The sequence below is a fragment of the Varroa jacobsoni genome, unplaced genomic scaffold (assembly GCF_002532875.2).
Source record: "Varroa jacobsoni isolate VJ856 unplaced genomic scaffold, vjacob_1.0 scaffold_562, whole genome shotgun sequence".
Classification (NCBI taxonomy): Eukaryota; Metazoa; Arthropoda; class Arachnida; order Mesostigmata; family Varroidae; genus Varroa; species Varroa jacobsoni.
Window position 1 is genome coordinate 107,940 of NW_019213464.1, and position 14,286 is coordinate 122,225.

The 14,286-nt window shown below is 41.0% G+C and overlaps 1 protein-coding gene across 1 annotated transcript in view; it reads right to left on the reverse strand.

Annotated features, from left to right (window-relative positions):
- Hasp (Hig-anchoring scaffold protein) overlaps positions 1-14,286 on the reverse strand; it is a 240,687-nt gene that overhangs the window by 59,380 nt on the left and 167,021 nt on the right. The window contains exon 10 of the mRNA XM_086968731.1: positions 9,182-9,358. Within this exon, the coding sequence (XP_086824857.1) occupies positions 9,182-9,358 (177 nt within the window). The remainder of the gene's footprint in view (positions 1-9,181; positions 9,359-14,286) is intronic.

Here is a 14,286-nt window from a genome sequence, read left to right on the forward strand (position 1 = left end):
TATCGCTAGACTTTCTGTTTTGTCGATGTTTTTGTTTTTCGAAAAAAGCCATCGCCTTTCAACGATACAGGGTTCTCTAGCTTACTCCAAATTCAGCAAGTCAACTGGACAACAACAACGACGACGACAAGATAGGCTATATGATTTGTCGTCTGCTGTAGCAATGGTTCCCAAACCACAAACAAATTTTAATAAATATTTAAACAAATAAAACCACAAATATAAATTGTTGATATGAATGGCTAAAGCTGTTTGGCAAAAACATGGCATATAAAAACTGATATAAATCAATACATATGGACTCGACATGTCGTTCGATTATGTACGATCTTTTTCAGAAGCAGGCGGTCGCGAACCTTGAGAGTACCAACAAGGCCAGCAAACTTACTTACCGAAATGTCGAAAACACAAATTAGGGGTTTAGATTAAACTCTAAAATCACTATAATGAATTGCCGTCGACGAGAGATAGGTATATCCCCTAACAGGCTAACATTGTAACGGACCACACAAATTGCCAGGCCAGCTGAAAAAATGCCCCTGGCCAACGGCTAAGTCGCTAATAATATCGAAACAGTTTACAGAAAATGAATACGTACATGCGCAATATACACGTCAATAAAACAATAGTTGTTTCTAGATGTTAGCCAGCGTACTGCTATGCTACTCATATGCAGAATTATAGACTCAGGATTGCTTGAGTGTTTTTTTTTCTCATATTTTAAGTGTTCCGAAGGTATGCTGAACTATATATGGGTCTATCTATATTGTTAGGCCATCGCACACACTGTGTTTAGTTCTAATTAGGTGCCGATGAATCCCATTGACCGGTTTGCTGGAAGAATGCTTTGTTTACCAGGTCCTCCTAATTTGCCATCATCGGGCTAACTCGTCTCTTTCACTAGCGGTATCCAAAACCTATTCCGGATAGTCCGGCAGACTAGCTAATACCACAATACAAATCTACAGGTCTAAAAAGTTGACCGAGACCATCTAGGACCAGATGCAGCGCAATAACAGTTCGTCTACTTTGATTCCAGTATAAATTCGGTTTCACCTATAAAAAAAAACGCGCAGCCATTACTTTTTATGGGTATCACTGATAATGGTTACAGCTGAACAGAAGATAACGATATACGACTATACCTCCATTGGAAGAAGTGCACTTTGCAGAATACAGAAAATTTCATGAACATAAGGCCGGATCTACGGGCAAAGGCCGAAAGGAAAACTTGAACGATTGGTATCGTGAAGAACTGGGCTCGAGTTCGTCGTATACCTCGAATCGAAAAACTTGCAGTCCACATAATATCAGAAAAGACATAAATACATTGAGGGGCTTTCAGGTTACCTCAGAATGGGCTCTACCGAAGCCACCCCCAGTTTACGGTACTCTTTCTGCTCATCAAAGCTGATGTAAGTTAATGCACTATACACAACTTTTCTTCAACCCGCATTTTATTAGCTAGATAAACTGAGCCAATGCATATTTGTAGACCGCTGATTATCAATATAAGTCGAGGAACATTGGACTGCTGGCAAACCAACCTTTTCATGCTTTTGGCCAGAGCCAATTTCTGAACTGCTAATTAACAGTATGATTATGTGCTGTTAGTACTAACTCCCCAGAGTAGAGGCACTCAGAGCATGGGCGCCTCTGTACGTCAGATTGTCGGCTGTGACTAAGCATTACATACTGGATGTATTGAACTCTTGTCCAGCTTTTCCATCCTATGTTGACTTTATGTCGTTTACAACAGACATTACACACGGCTGCCCGTACACACGCAGTCGTCTATGACACGAACACTTATTACCTTCAATGGACAGTAGCAAAGTGGAAAATATAGGCAAAGTTACCATGGTGACGTACGTACAGGATTTCGCCAACCAACTAACCGACCATCGAATAGCTGCCCGCAGGCTCTTAAAAGGGAGATATTTCCCGGAATTACTTCCATGTCAATAGCCCAAGGCCACTGGATCTGTCGATAAAAGTAGTATTGTAGATCATTCTACCCCTTTAGACTGCCGACCAAGTAGTTATGGAAAATATCGTTTTTTTTTGTTTAAACATCTATTATCAACAGTTTGATGTGTTTTTCGTCAAAGATACGAATTATATGTGCTGCTGCTGCTGCTGCTGCTGCTGCTGCTACGTTATCAGCATTAACATGATACAAAATTAATAAGATTTCTGGAGATATTGTATAAATGGAAATGTTATAACTGTTTACGGCCACATTTAAGACATTTGCATCCATGTATAGCTTTTTCATTCTGGGCTTAGCAATTCGCACCCCTACGATTATATAGCTCATTTCAGGATCTGAAGTCACGTATAATGGCGGTATAGATTGCATCGAAGAACTAGGGAAGTTTTTTGCGTTTGCTTTGGAGAGATGACATTACCCAGTAGTCTAGAGGTCATTGCTTGTACTATTTCTATTTAATACGACGATACAGGAAAAGCTTTAACGAATGACATCATCTGTATAGACATTATACTTAGCTAAGCATAGATATACATATATAACATCTACAACTTCTGATCTAACGGATCTCGTAGTGCGAGATATTCGCTATGACTCACAAACGGTGAATAAAATCACTGCAGATCTTATCGACACTTTATGATTGAGTGATTGTTTCTATCGACTCACAAACGACTTTAATTAAAGTCGTTTAATTAACCGTGAATTGATTTGTTGTGGGAACTCCAGCCGAGTCCAACACGGAAAGTTTCGCACTAGAACGAGTTGAATGTGATCCAGGTCTTTTTGCTCGCAAGAATACCCGATTTGTCTGATTGTGGTTTTTATGACAGGGATTAGTAATCTCCAGGTTACTAATTCCTGTCGTAAACAAGATACGTAACAACAAAACGGCCTTGTCTAGCGCTAACTGTACCGGGATTATGCAGTGAGCCTATAGAGGACCCTCTCCGAGGAAATTCAGCATCGATATCATTAGGGTGAGGAGAATCAAAAGTCAAACCTTAATTTGGCCTTTCAGACGAAATAAAATTAACTTTGATGACTTATTTAAAAAAATCTGACAACAAGCTGACTGAATGGTTAACATGCGCAACTTTTTAATACTTTTCGATCGACTGGCAAATATAGTTTAGAGACACAGCCTAAAAACTCATAGATAGAAATCCAAGAGCTATAAAAGATGTCAGATACGTCTGCAAAAACTTTGATCGGTAATCGTTTGTTCGGTACATTTGTCAGCACGGAGAGTTACGGACTCTAGGAAGTATTAGACAATACGAGGTATTCTGTAGCGTGGCACGGCAAGTGTTTACGGTTATATCTCCGAGCGAAAAAAGTACCTGCGGAACTTATTCGACAGCAGCTTTGCTTGTCGCCAGGAGTTCCGCAGGATGGAGCTAAGGAAAACCATCCTAGTGAAGGCGAGTGAGCAAGACAAAGTGAGGCGGACAAGTAGGGAAAAAGACAGATAGTAGGGAGCGAGAGAACGTGGATATCACGGGGAGACAGAGCTACGTGTAATCTTCTAGTATTAGTGCTATATGGATCCCGGAAGGGAAGCCCGTACGCAAACGGCACTTCGACATCCTAGCAGCCTAGAAATTCGCACTCCACGCTGGCTTTGCCAAGCGCTCTGCGAGTGGCGGCAAACGGAAGCCGCCGATTGAACGACTATAACAGTGACAGAACGGGTCAATGTGTAAGGAGAGAAAAGGACGGAAAGTCATTCGTTATGGGGTAGCATAGAGTGATGCAACGAAGCAGTTTCGGCTAAGGTTGGCCCAAGGTGAAGGGGAAAATTACGACAGATGTCAACAAGCAAATCTCAGTTAGGCACCTAAAAGAAACGCGCTTTTTGCCTCGATGGCGTCTTTGCTGTCGCACAGTGGTATCGAAAGAAGGAAGCTAACGAAAGCGTCGAGTGCGGATACCGGTCTCAGCATGTGACATGTATTAGCAGAAAAAATCCATTAACAAACAAGGTCGATACCCACGAAGCAGGAAATATAGAATGCATTAGAGTGATTTTACTAGAATGAGCGCCTTAATATTCGTGTCTCAATATATATCATATAAAAAGCTTCGAAAAGGCCTACCTTTCGCTGTGGTTGACCCTTTAACGGCTGTGCACATCCGCTTCCCCACCAGCTACTATTACTTTTATTTAAGAACGGTTGTTGTGTAACATATTTCTACATTGCCTTCCTAGTTCGTGGTAACAATCTCTCGCAGCGAAGGAGTATAGCAACCGTGATGAGTGTTTTTGTTATTTCCTAATTTTTTTTTTTAACTAAAATCCTCCTTTTTGTTGCAGTTAGGGTAAAGTAAAGTCTTATCCGTCTTATCCGTCAACCAGGATCTTCGTTGAGCGTTACCGGAAGACGCGTGTGGAACTATGAGATGCTGTTGTTAATTATCACAGTATTACTCTTCTTAGTTTTTGCTTTTTTTTTTACTCTAAAAGATGTCTTTTTTAAAAAGATATTTTTAGAGGAAACCGTTACATCGACTATCTGGCTGTCTTACTTCACTTCTCCGTCGCCGTTAACAACAAATCTTAGATATTGGATTTCGAGGTATTATTTAAGTTAGAATCGCCCAACTATGTTTATTCTTATTGTAATATTGATCGCCTCTTTAGCGCTGTTAGTTTCTCTATCAGTCACCTGGAAAACGAAACTAGACAGAGGAGACTGTGCTTAGATATTCTGATGATGAGTGACCAGGGCGTAATGAAAAGTAGTTTTGTACTTTCGATCGAAGGGTTCAATCCTTCTGCCTCGGATACAGAATGACTCTGATCTGATGACAAAACGGTTGCAGAAAAAATAGCCCTACCTATGTTGAGTATTTAAGAGGTTGGATAAAAACAAAAAGTTCGTGACGAGACAACAACGGTGGCGTCAGACATTGCAAGAAAGAGGGAAAATAGAACAGGGAATAGCCTGCTTAGATCCTTACACTATACGCTCTATTTCCCTTCCTGTAAACCAGCGAGTAGTGCTTTCAAAAGTAGATTTGTATTTTTCATAGAAACAGCTTATCGCAAACACCGATCCGCGATTGCTCAAAACAGTAATATGGCAACGTTCTATAGAGCTAAACAAGTAACCGGAGACAGTATCAAACAACTGTCGAAAGCTATAGCCCTTCGGTAGCTACATATGAATCGGACAACGAGTCGGAAGTTTTCCGCGACCCAAAAAAAATGGAATAGCGCAGCGAATTCCCTGTAGAGAGAGAGAAAAGTCTCTATAATTACCTGACTAAGATAGGAAATAATAGCGTGTTTATATGACCGAAGTACTTAGGTATGCCGGACGAAGTAAATTTTGATGTGGCGTTTGTAAGACTATGTTAAATGTGATATTAAAAAAGCAATTTTATACATATATATTCTTAATAATATAATATTAAGGATAACTGCATCTAAGATCAAATATTCTCCCTTCGCTAAAATCGGCTACCTTTAAGGAAGGGGAAGAAGTGAACAAGTGCAGACAAACGCAGTCCAAAATTATTGGGTCTTATTTTATATAATATTATATTGCATGCGCAGGCAGTCGAATACATATATCATAGCGTGAGCTAGTTGAAGCGATAATTCTACGTATAATGATAATGTCTAAACTGATGCTTGTCTGTGATAGAGCGAAGAAATGATAGTGGAAGAAACCAAAAAAATTTCGCTTTCCGCTAGCGCTTCCCGCGTAGCGAGCTTCTCTCAGGCCCGTAGTTGTAAGCGCGGATGAGTGACCACTGCCAAGTTGTCTCGATACATAGTTGCCTTAACTGTTACAAAACTGTGAGGCTCCTAGGCTTACGATGTCAAAGATGTTGGAGATCAAGCCACCGTCTGCAGCTTCTTCAGCCTGCAATATCAGCGATATACATGAAATGGTGGTCGGCCATGACTTCACAGGTTTTCCTTACTATGGAGAGCCTAGCACTCGTGATGAAGGACAGCGATTGTAGTCCATTCAGCAGACCAAAAGGCTGTTGATAGAAAAATGAGAATGTGCATGGTCCATTCGGCAAGACTAACCCATTTCCGTTGCGTGATGAGGAGAGTACATCAGGCTCAGGTTAGCTTATCGTTCCCAATGAATATGGATGAGATATTCGACATTGACTCTAGCCGGCTTTCCAAGCTCGGCTACTAAATATATTGCAGCATAGACTAGTGCTATACACTAAGCTAATACGTTTACTACAGTAGGTAGCCCTAACCACCGTGCGAGTTCTCTGAAAATGTCTCGGAATGCAATTGATCAAGACGTGTCTCCGCTGTATTGGTCAGGCAGACTATTTGAGCTCACGAGAGGGTTCCCAAGCAGCTCTATTTGACGTTTCCGAATAATGAGTGTGGCGGTGTTCTGGGCGCGAACGCAGAAGCACTCTTCTCGACAAAACGACCCAATGGAGAAAAAGAAAGTTGTAATTGAATCAGTACACACCACAGAGGGTCAGTGAACTTTGTCGAATACGGCCGGATTACCGGCGAAAGCGCAACAGCTTGCTATTCAGTGTTATCGTCGTCTGTCTGCTTCATTGAGACACCGGACCTCTTGTCATTTGCACAATCAAGTCGTGATCCGAGTCGATAATACAAAAAGGCTCAGTTGTGTACGCAACGAAACGCAATCCACCAATGAGCTAATCTACTGTTAGATACCAGCCCTGATCATTCGCTGCTTTAAACACTAGATAAAGAGAAAAACAAGCAAAAATCGCTAATGACTATCTTCCCACTATACGGCCATACTCATCTTTTCACCCATCATTTTCATCCTCCCCTCCCCCCTTCCCCCCGCCTCCTCCTCCTCCTCCTCCTCCTCCAGTATGCAGAAGACCGACACGCCATCGTAGACCTCCTTTTATAATACCTATTACTGCTTCTTGTTTCTCTTCCATTTGAGTTTAAACTGTGTTTTTCCGCCCGTCGGTTTCCGAGAAAGATCCTTTTCTCTATGGAGTACCCTCCTGTCCGAAGATTACTTTAGCCTTCACTTCAGACCTTTGTATCCCAGTCCAACGGCCCATTCCGGTCTAGCCACCATAGCCTACCCCCGTAGCAGACGTCGTCATCGTTCGCCCATAAGCTTGAGGAAACCAGGGATTGCCCTGAGGGATTTGGGAAATCGGCTGAGAACTACCACCAGGACTGTACGGTTGAACGCGTTCATTTATCCAGTGACGTACCGCACATATACGCCCGCTTAGATAGGGAAGCAAGAACGATGACAACAGACGCTAGGCAGTCAACAGCGGCAAAACATTCTAACGGGGAGAATACTGCCTCGCCGCGCAACAAGTGTCCCAGCATTCAGTGTAGTGCAAATAGGCAGGCCAAGTAGAGAACTCTGCTCCGAAGCCCTAACCCGTCATGGGTCGTTTTGAGCTTCGAGCCATGATACGCTGAGCTACTGTAAATCTAAACCTAACCTTCTGTCATTTAGAGCTATTACCAGAGAAATGGCACCCAATATTCGTTGTTATCCTCCAAACGGAATAAACAATTGTGTCTTTTTGCCATTCGAGGGAAAGCGGCATTATTTGACGGCACCGCTGACGAACCCTAGAGTAACTGTAGGCGTATGCCTTCGCCGTGGGGCTCTAGCATTAATCAAAGAAAGCCTAAACACATCATATAAAGCAAAAGAAGTCGGGCCGGATGAGGCCTTCTGAACAATAGTAAAGACTGCTGCAAAGAAGTGGTTTTTTCGAAGATTGGGAAGGAAGAGGGAGAGCAACTCGTTTTCTGTGACTAGTTTGGCTTCACGAACATACACAGTAACTCTTTGAACTGCACTTCGTTGTGGGAGAAACGTATCAAAAATCACTATCGAATACCCTCTTTATAGAAGATTTTCGCAGAACCAGTTCGTTAAACCGATTACCGAAGTTTCATTGTTCATTGACCGTACAGCAAGAGACATTAATATGCCATTTTAGTCAAACTATCGACATGACTGTACCAGGAGTAGTAGCAGCTTCGTTTGTTCGTGAGAGCTGTCAGCGCTTCCACATACCGAGAAAAGCATCTGGCGCGATTGAAAACCAGGAACTAGTCCTGGTGTAGCCGTGGTAGCAGAGATCACCACTTGGTCACGCTGGCGAACTCAAGATAACCTTATTAGGCACTTCAACGTTCAGTTCACTCTACTTTCTTGAGCTGAGGTCGTCCTTCAAATTAAATATAGATCTGTCCAGGTGATCAATGTCTTTGAAAGTTTGCGATCTTCGAAAGAGAAACGACGGCAGGATGCGGTTTTCGATGTGCATAAGTCTACATCCAAGCGAGACTTATGAATGGAAAAACGCACACAAGCATCTGCTATAGTGATGGATCAGGTCGCTTGTTTAGTCTTCGTATATAAGAACCGTCGTCCATTTCGGTCAATGTTTTTGTTTCGCTCGGTTTATTTCAAACACACGTCCTCTGAAATGTACGGACGCGCATTGGTAGTATGCCAGCGCGCCATATTACGCGCACATTCGGAAACGGCACTCTCTGATGAAGCAGATGGAACACAACGGAGTGTAGCAGGAGAGCCTCCGGAAGGAAACCATCGTCAACATGAATACTATAAGAAACATACGCACGGCGTTCGTCTGAAAAACATCAACTTTGAAATGATGAAAGCAACTAAGCGTCGAACGTCTGCGCTGAGCCCCCAAATTGAATCTGCATTTCAACCGACCCAAAAAGCAGATCAGGTGCCACTGGAATTGCATCATTCATTCGCTTATCGTGACAAAACATGCGTTAGAGTATAACACAGGTCATCACGTTTCATTTACGTAATGAACGTGGCTCTGGGCGAAGAGGTTTATCTGCAAATTCGGTAGTAGGACAGAACACCAACGGCAACCAGAGACTGCCCATTATATTGTGGTTATTAAAACTGAGTCGGTCGTTGCTTAACCTGATGCAATAAGAACATTAATGCATATTTTTTTTTAAATTTCTATTCCGTTGGTTACACTATGAGGGAAAACCCTTCAAAATGACCTTGGAGGGCTATACAGCCCTTTATAGCCCGAGCAAGGTAGGGTTTCATATAATATATATGTCATATCCTGGAATAGCATGATTAGCTTCTTTGCTTGAAATAATGCAACATAAATATTCTATTGGTTCGTTCATTACGCTGCTAAATACATTAGCAGGACAATACTCACCAAGACATCTGGGCAGTGGATGTGACCAATTGGCTGTTTCCATGCAAATGGCAAAGGTAGAGTCTCCTTCGAATTTCATCCCATTGTGGCAGTGGAATGTGGCTTTTGCATTGAGATTTGTGCTCCGAAGCTCTACGAAGCCGTTGTATAGCACACCCGGGCTCTGACAGTTGATCTCTGCAACGGTGCCAAAATCGTAATAGGAAAACCAATGATTTTCAGTAGAAATGCCACATATCGTAATTATATATATATATATATATATATATATATATATATATTTAATAATTATATTTTTACATATATTAATATAATAATGAAATAGTTAGACTATATAGCTATTATGTGGAGAACACGTTGTTACACTGGTATAGTTCACTCAAAAGGAAACTTTTTTTTTTTTGGCTGTTTTATTAAAGGAAATTTTATTGGCTGAATGTAATTTTGCTACCGTGACCCGCTTGACACTTTCGAGACGTAACAGAAATAATCATAATATCAGGTAATTATACCATACCTATAATAGATAAAACAATAACCAAAAAACCTATTTTAATCCTGCCAAGACAGCATCTATTAAAGCAACTGTAAACTACAGCTTGAGAAGTACTCCTTCACCACTTTGTACCACCGACAATCCTATTAGGCCCATAGACAAAGTGGCCGTCAATTTGAAACTCTTCGTCTAACGCGCATACCTTCTCTCAAAATGGATAATTCTTGTTTTTGGGTTCATAGAGTCGTTCAAAAGCCTGTTCTCTTCATCAAAACAACCTTTATACGACGTCTCGGCGGCTCCCAACACTTAAGGACAAATCGAACGATCGAAGCTATGAGCTTCCAGCAACGCCAATAATTCATGCACGCATTCTACAATGCACTTGTACAAAGCAATGAACTTAATAAACAGGTAAATAGACGGAGAACGACAAAAGAAGTTACTTGGAATAGATTATTTGTACCATAAATGGAGTTTTCTCTGTTGTGGCAGTAACCTGCTTGGTCTTTACTAGACGTAACCGCTCTATAGAAGGTGAGAGCGTATTCTCATGTCTAAATGATTTCTTTTGATGCAGAAGTAAGCTTGTTTTTATCAAAAGACTACATATAATATCAGAGCTCGATATCTGATCGAAGTTAACCTTAGACCTTGTTTGAGCGTATGATTTCAACACTAACCAGCCCGCAGCAATCAACCTGCTTTGAAGCTAGTTAATATAAGGAAAGGGGGTGGTGCAATGTCAATGGTGAGATGTCGCGGTCTGTCAACGTGCTATTGCCAAAGAGCTTGTTTTAATTAAGGGCCATTCTTTTACATCCGCTCCATAGAGTTGGCTTTTCGTTAGAAACGAAGTGAAGCTTCGCTTTTCTGCGTGCTCACATCTAGCAACCGATAATAAGTACTAGAAACTTTGTCCGTCTGTTTCTTTTAGGTAAACGCTTTGCGCTATTTAGATCTCGTAAAGAGACCCAACTAGTCATTACCTCAGCACAAAGAAAATCTGTTGCCACTATACAAATGGGGTTACTACTTTCAATTTTAAAAAAACACAAGTTGAAGGTCCAAGTTCGTTTCTCTAATATGACATCCAACAGCCTAATGCCGACCTATAGAACAGATTCTATTAAAAAGAGTGCCCAACGGAACAACCAAAGAGGTTTAACGGACCTTGTCCCACTCGGCGCCCTTATATAAGCTGAACGAGAGTTTACATAGCTTTCCTAATAGTATTAAAATACTTTTCCATAATATTAAACGGTTAATCAACGTTCAATGTTTTTTTTTTTTTTTTCGTTATTATATATATATTGTATAGTTGTTTCTTAAACCGCATATACATTTCTTTAAATGAAAACTCTTTGCTTCTGTAATTATCTTGTTCTTTGCAATTAGCTTGTGTAATCGATCTTCTCCAGGACGTGTGTAGGTGATCGGATGTGACAGCGTCGGAAACTGTTTTTGCTTGTCATGGGAGTATAAACCCCGGTCAGTCCGGTTGCCGTTCACAGCCTGCAGCTATGTATCGTTGCAGAATTCATTGTTTTGGAAGAAGTTCGAGATAAGTCAACGCACAACTTAGCCGGTGGAATGACAACTTAATTACGTTTCCTTCGCTTCAGATGGTAGAGGTATGTACTGTACATAGCTGCGCGTGTCGAAAATATGACGGACGGACCGGATCCCGCCTATCGCAGTCATAGAATAAGTAAATAATGAACTTCCCCGAACTGCTTTGTACCAAAAAGACAATAAGGAAGGAAAGGATGTTACCGAGTTGAAAGTAGGAACTGATATAGGATTAGAGACGGAATTAATTTGGCGGGTACTAATGCGATTAGAAAATCAAATAGAAAACAATATAATATAGAAAACAAATAATATATAACAATAATCAATAGAAAATAAAAAAAATTGCTCGAGAGTCCATACTATCGTGGCAAATACCTAGACGTAGAGCAACGGACCATGAATGACAATTGACTTCTTGCTAAAGACAAGAAATAAAAAAATCAAAAGTTTCCGTTGACATCACTTACGTGACGTTTGTTTTTTTTTAAAAAAACTTATCTGGTTAATCTTGCTCTTGTGACTTGCACCAAAACTTTACGAGCAAGCACCATAGCATAAAACAGCAAAGAAATTCAACAACGATCCTTGACGCCAGAAAGGTTACTAACAGTCGATATGGAAAAACTGAGCCAGTTGAGAGGAGAAAATAAACATTTCCCCGGAATTATAGATTAACTTACGGTAAAATGCTTATATACTATGTAGTAATAGTAGACAAGTAAATTTACGTGCGCTACGGGTGCCAAGCGCCACTAATTCAAGGCCATAACAATCACTTCGTGCCAATTATTCTAGATTATTGATTACTAGAATGATCTATTGGCCGGGTTCAGGCGCTGCACATTTCAAACGGCTTTCCCACATCACAACCTTCAACATAAATAGGCCTTCTAATACGTGCCGTCATTTTATGCCTGCGTTTAAAAAACATTCAACGATCCAATGGTTATCAAAGCGACAAAAAATTTTGTACGACTTCCTTGCTCACAGGAGCTCCGCTAATCATAGGTTCACAGCATAGGACATTCGTCCGACCAACTAACGTCGCTATACAAATCCTTGCTAACATACCCTCCCCCCTTTCTTCGTGTTCCTTGGCGCTGCTAACATCCCCCCCTTTTTAACGACCTTACCATGCAACCGACCTTCGTCCTTCTGCGCTTCAGGCAGATCACCTGAACCACATGAACGGCGTACACAAGGAGACGAACCCAGAGAGCAAGCAAAACTCTCCTGTATAAACGTGTCCCCAGACCGTTCCACGTAATTATGTCGACCACGTATTTTTAGCCAATCTGTCCACCCGAGTGGAGTTATGGGATGGAATATTTTCCTCCCACGTTTACTTGCTGCTGCTGAAGCAGCGGCTCCCGCGTTTGTAGTCACCGATTTTTTCATTTGTAGCTATTACTGGTACTGATTTTGCTGATTGCTAGTGGTACTGATTCGCTGGGTTTGAAACCCCCTGCCTCCTGACCTTTTCTGAGTAATCTGACCGAGTAGCGGGGCTTTTTCTGCCACTATGCGACCCACTGCTAACTGGCACAGACGTCTTATAGAAAGTATGCGCTGAGATATGGCGTTTAATGCTATATTATGAATGGTAGCAATTACCCCCTCTGCTTAAATTAGTAGATAGGGGTTAGTTTCAGCAGATGGTGCAGGCAATTACACTTTAGCAGGCCGTCGGTCGATTAAGCACATACAGGAATATGTGTAAGAACGTTAAATTAAATTTTGCTCAAAAGACATGTTGGTACATCTTAGCAAGGTTGGCTTTCTAGCAGACTGTCAAGTAAATCGTATGGTGATTGTTAAGTAATTAATGCTAAACGACGGATTAGATAAAGGGAAGTTAATTCAAATTTAACACATTATGTCTAAGCCAGCCAGGACGTCTAGGACCCGAAAAACCTTTCAGATCAGCCAGTCTATTACGTCTAATTACTTTCAACTGCAGCGCTATATTTAAACTGAAGGAAACTGATAACAACCCTGTAGTGGGAGAACACATAAGATCATTTCAAATATCATATATCTATTTAAATAGAAATATTTTACTTCCTAAAGGATTAAGTTTTATAACCATCTTATATATATAGCTTGCATATCACATCGTTCATAATGATACGAAGTTATCGTGGCCCTTCTACACCGGCAGAATTAGAAGATGGCCGCTGGCCAATCATGTGCGTTATTTAGCCATAAAAACTAATACCTTTTTCCAGTCCTTTTTCCAATACTGCTCTTCAACATTTCTTTTGTTCAATGAACAAACCGGTGAGCTACTTACAGAAGGCAAGAAATGGCGATAGCCCTAGTGACAAATTAAACTGCGCATATAAATGTACCGAAGGTACCCACTGTTTGTATGACAGACTAGGTTTTATAGGGAAAAAGAAAGGCTTACAATTTTCTGTGAGGCTCGCTGCGTCAACCACTTTCAAATTGAAGACTGCCAGGAGCTACTCAGAAATAATCTTACACATCTAAACTGGCTGGAATGGAGGCTCCTCTTTTACAAAGAAAAGACCTCAAAAGACTACTAAAACACGGGCTGACTGGTGGTCCATTGTAAACATTGTCGAGAAAAACCTGAAACGACCTGAGATAAACCCTAATCGAATTCGGAGTACAATTGTCAACAACCTTTAATTCGAGGTCAAATCTTTAGTTTGTGCATTGACAATGCGTTGTAAGTAGAAACCCTGCACCATGGGATATGGCACGTTGAACCTAGAACAATAATAACGTATGAATATGGACCTTTATGGGTCGAATATATGCTTTTAACACCAATACATTCAGGGATTTGTAGGTATAACCATAGCTAATTTAGCGTTGTCAACACAGAAAAACCAAAATAAGTGACTATTTGTACATGTCAATATGACTCTGTGATTAAGGGATGTAGAGTCCGACATGACGCCTAAGGTAAAAGGACATAAGCCTAGATGCCTTTGTGTTGTTTTTAAGTGAGATATTTGACATTGTATTGTCTTTCTTAGCCAGCTGTAATAATATCCATGTAGTG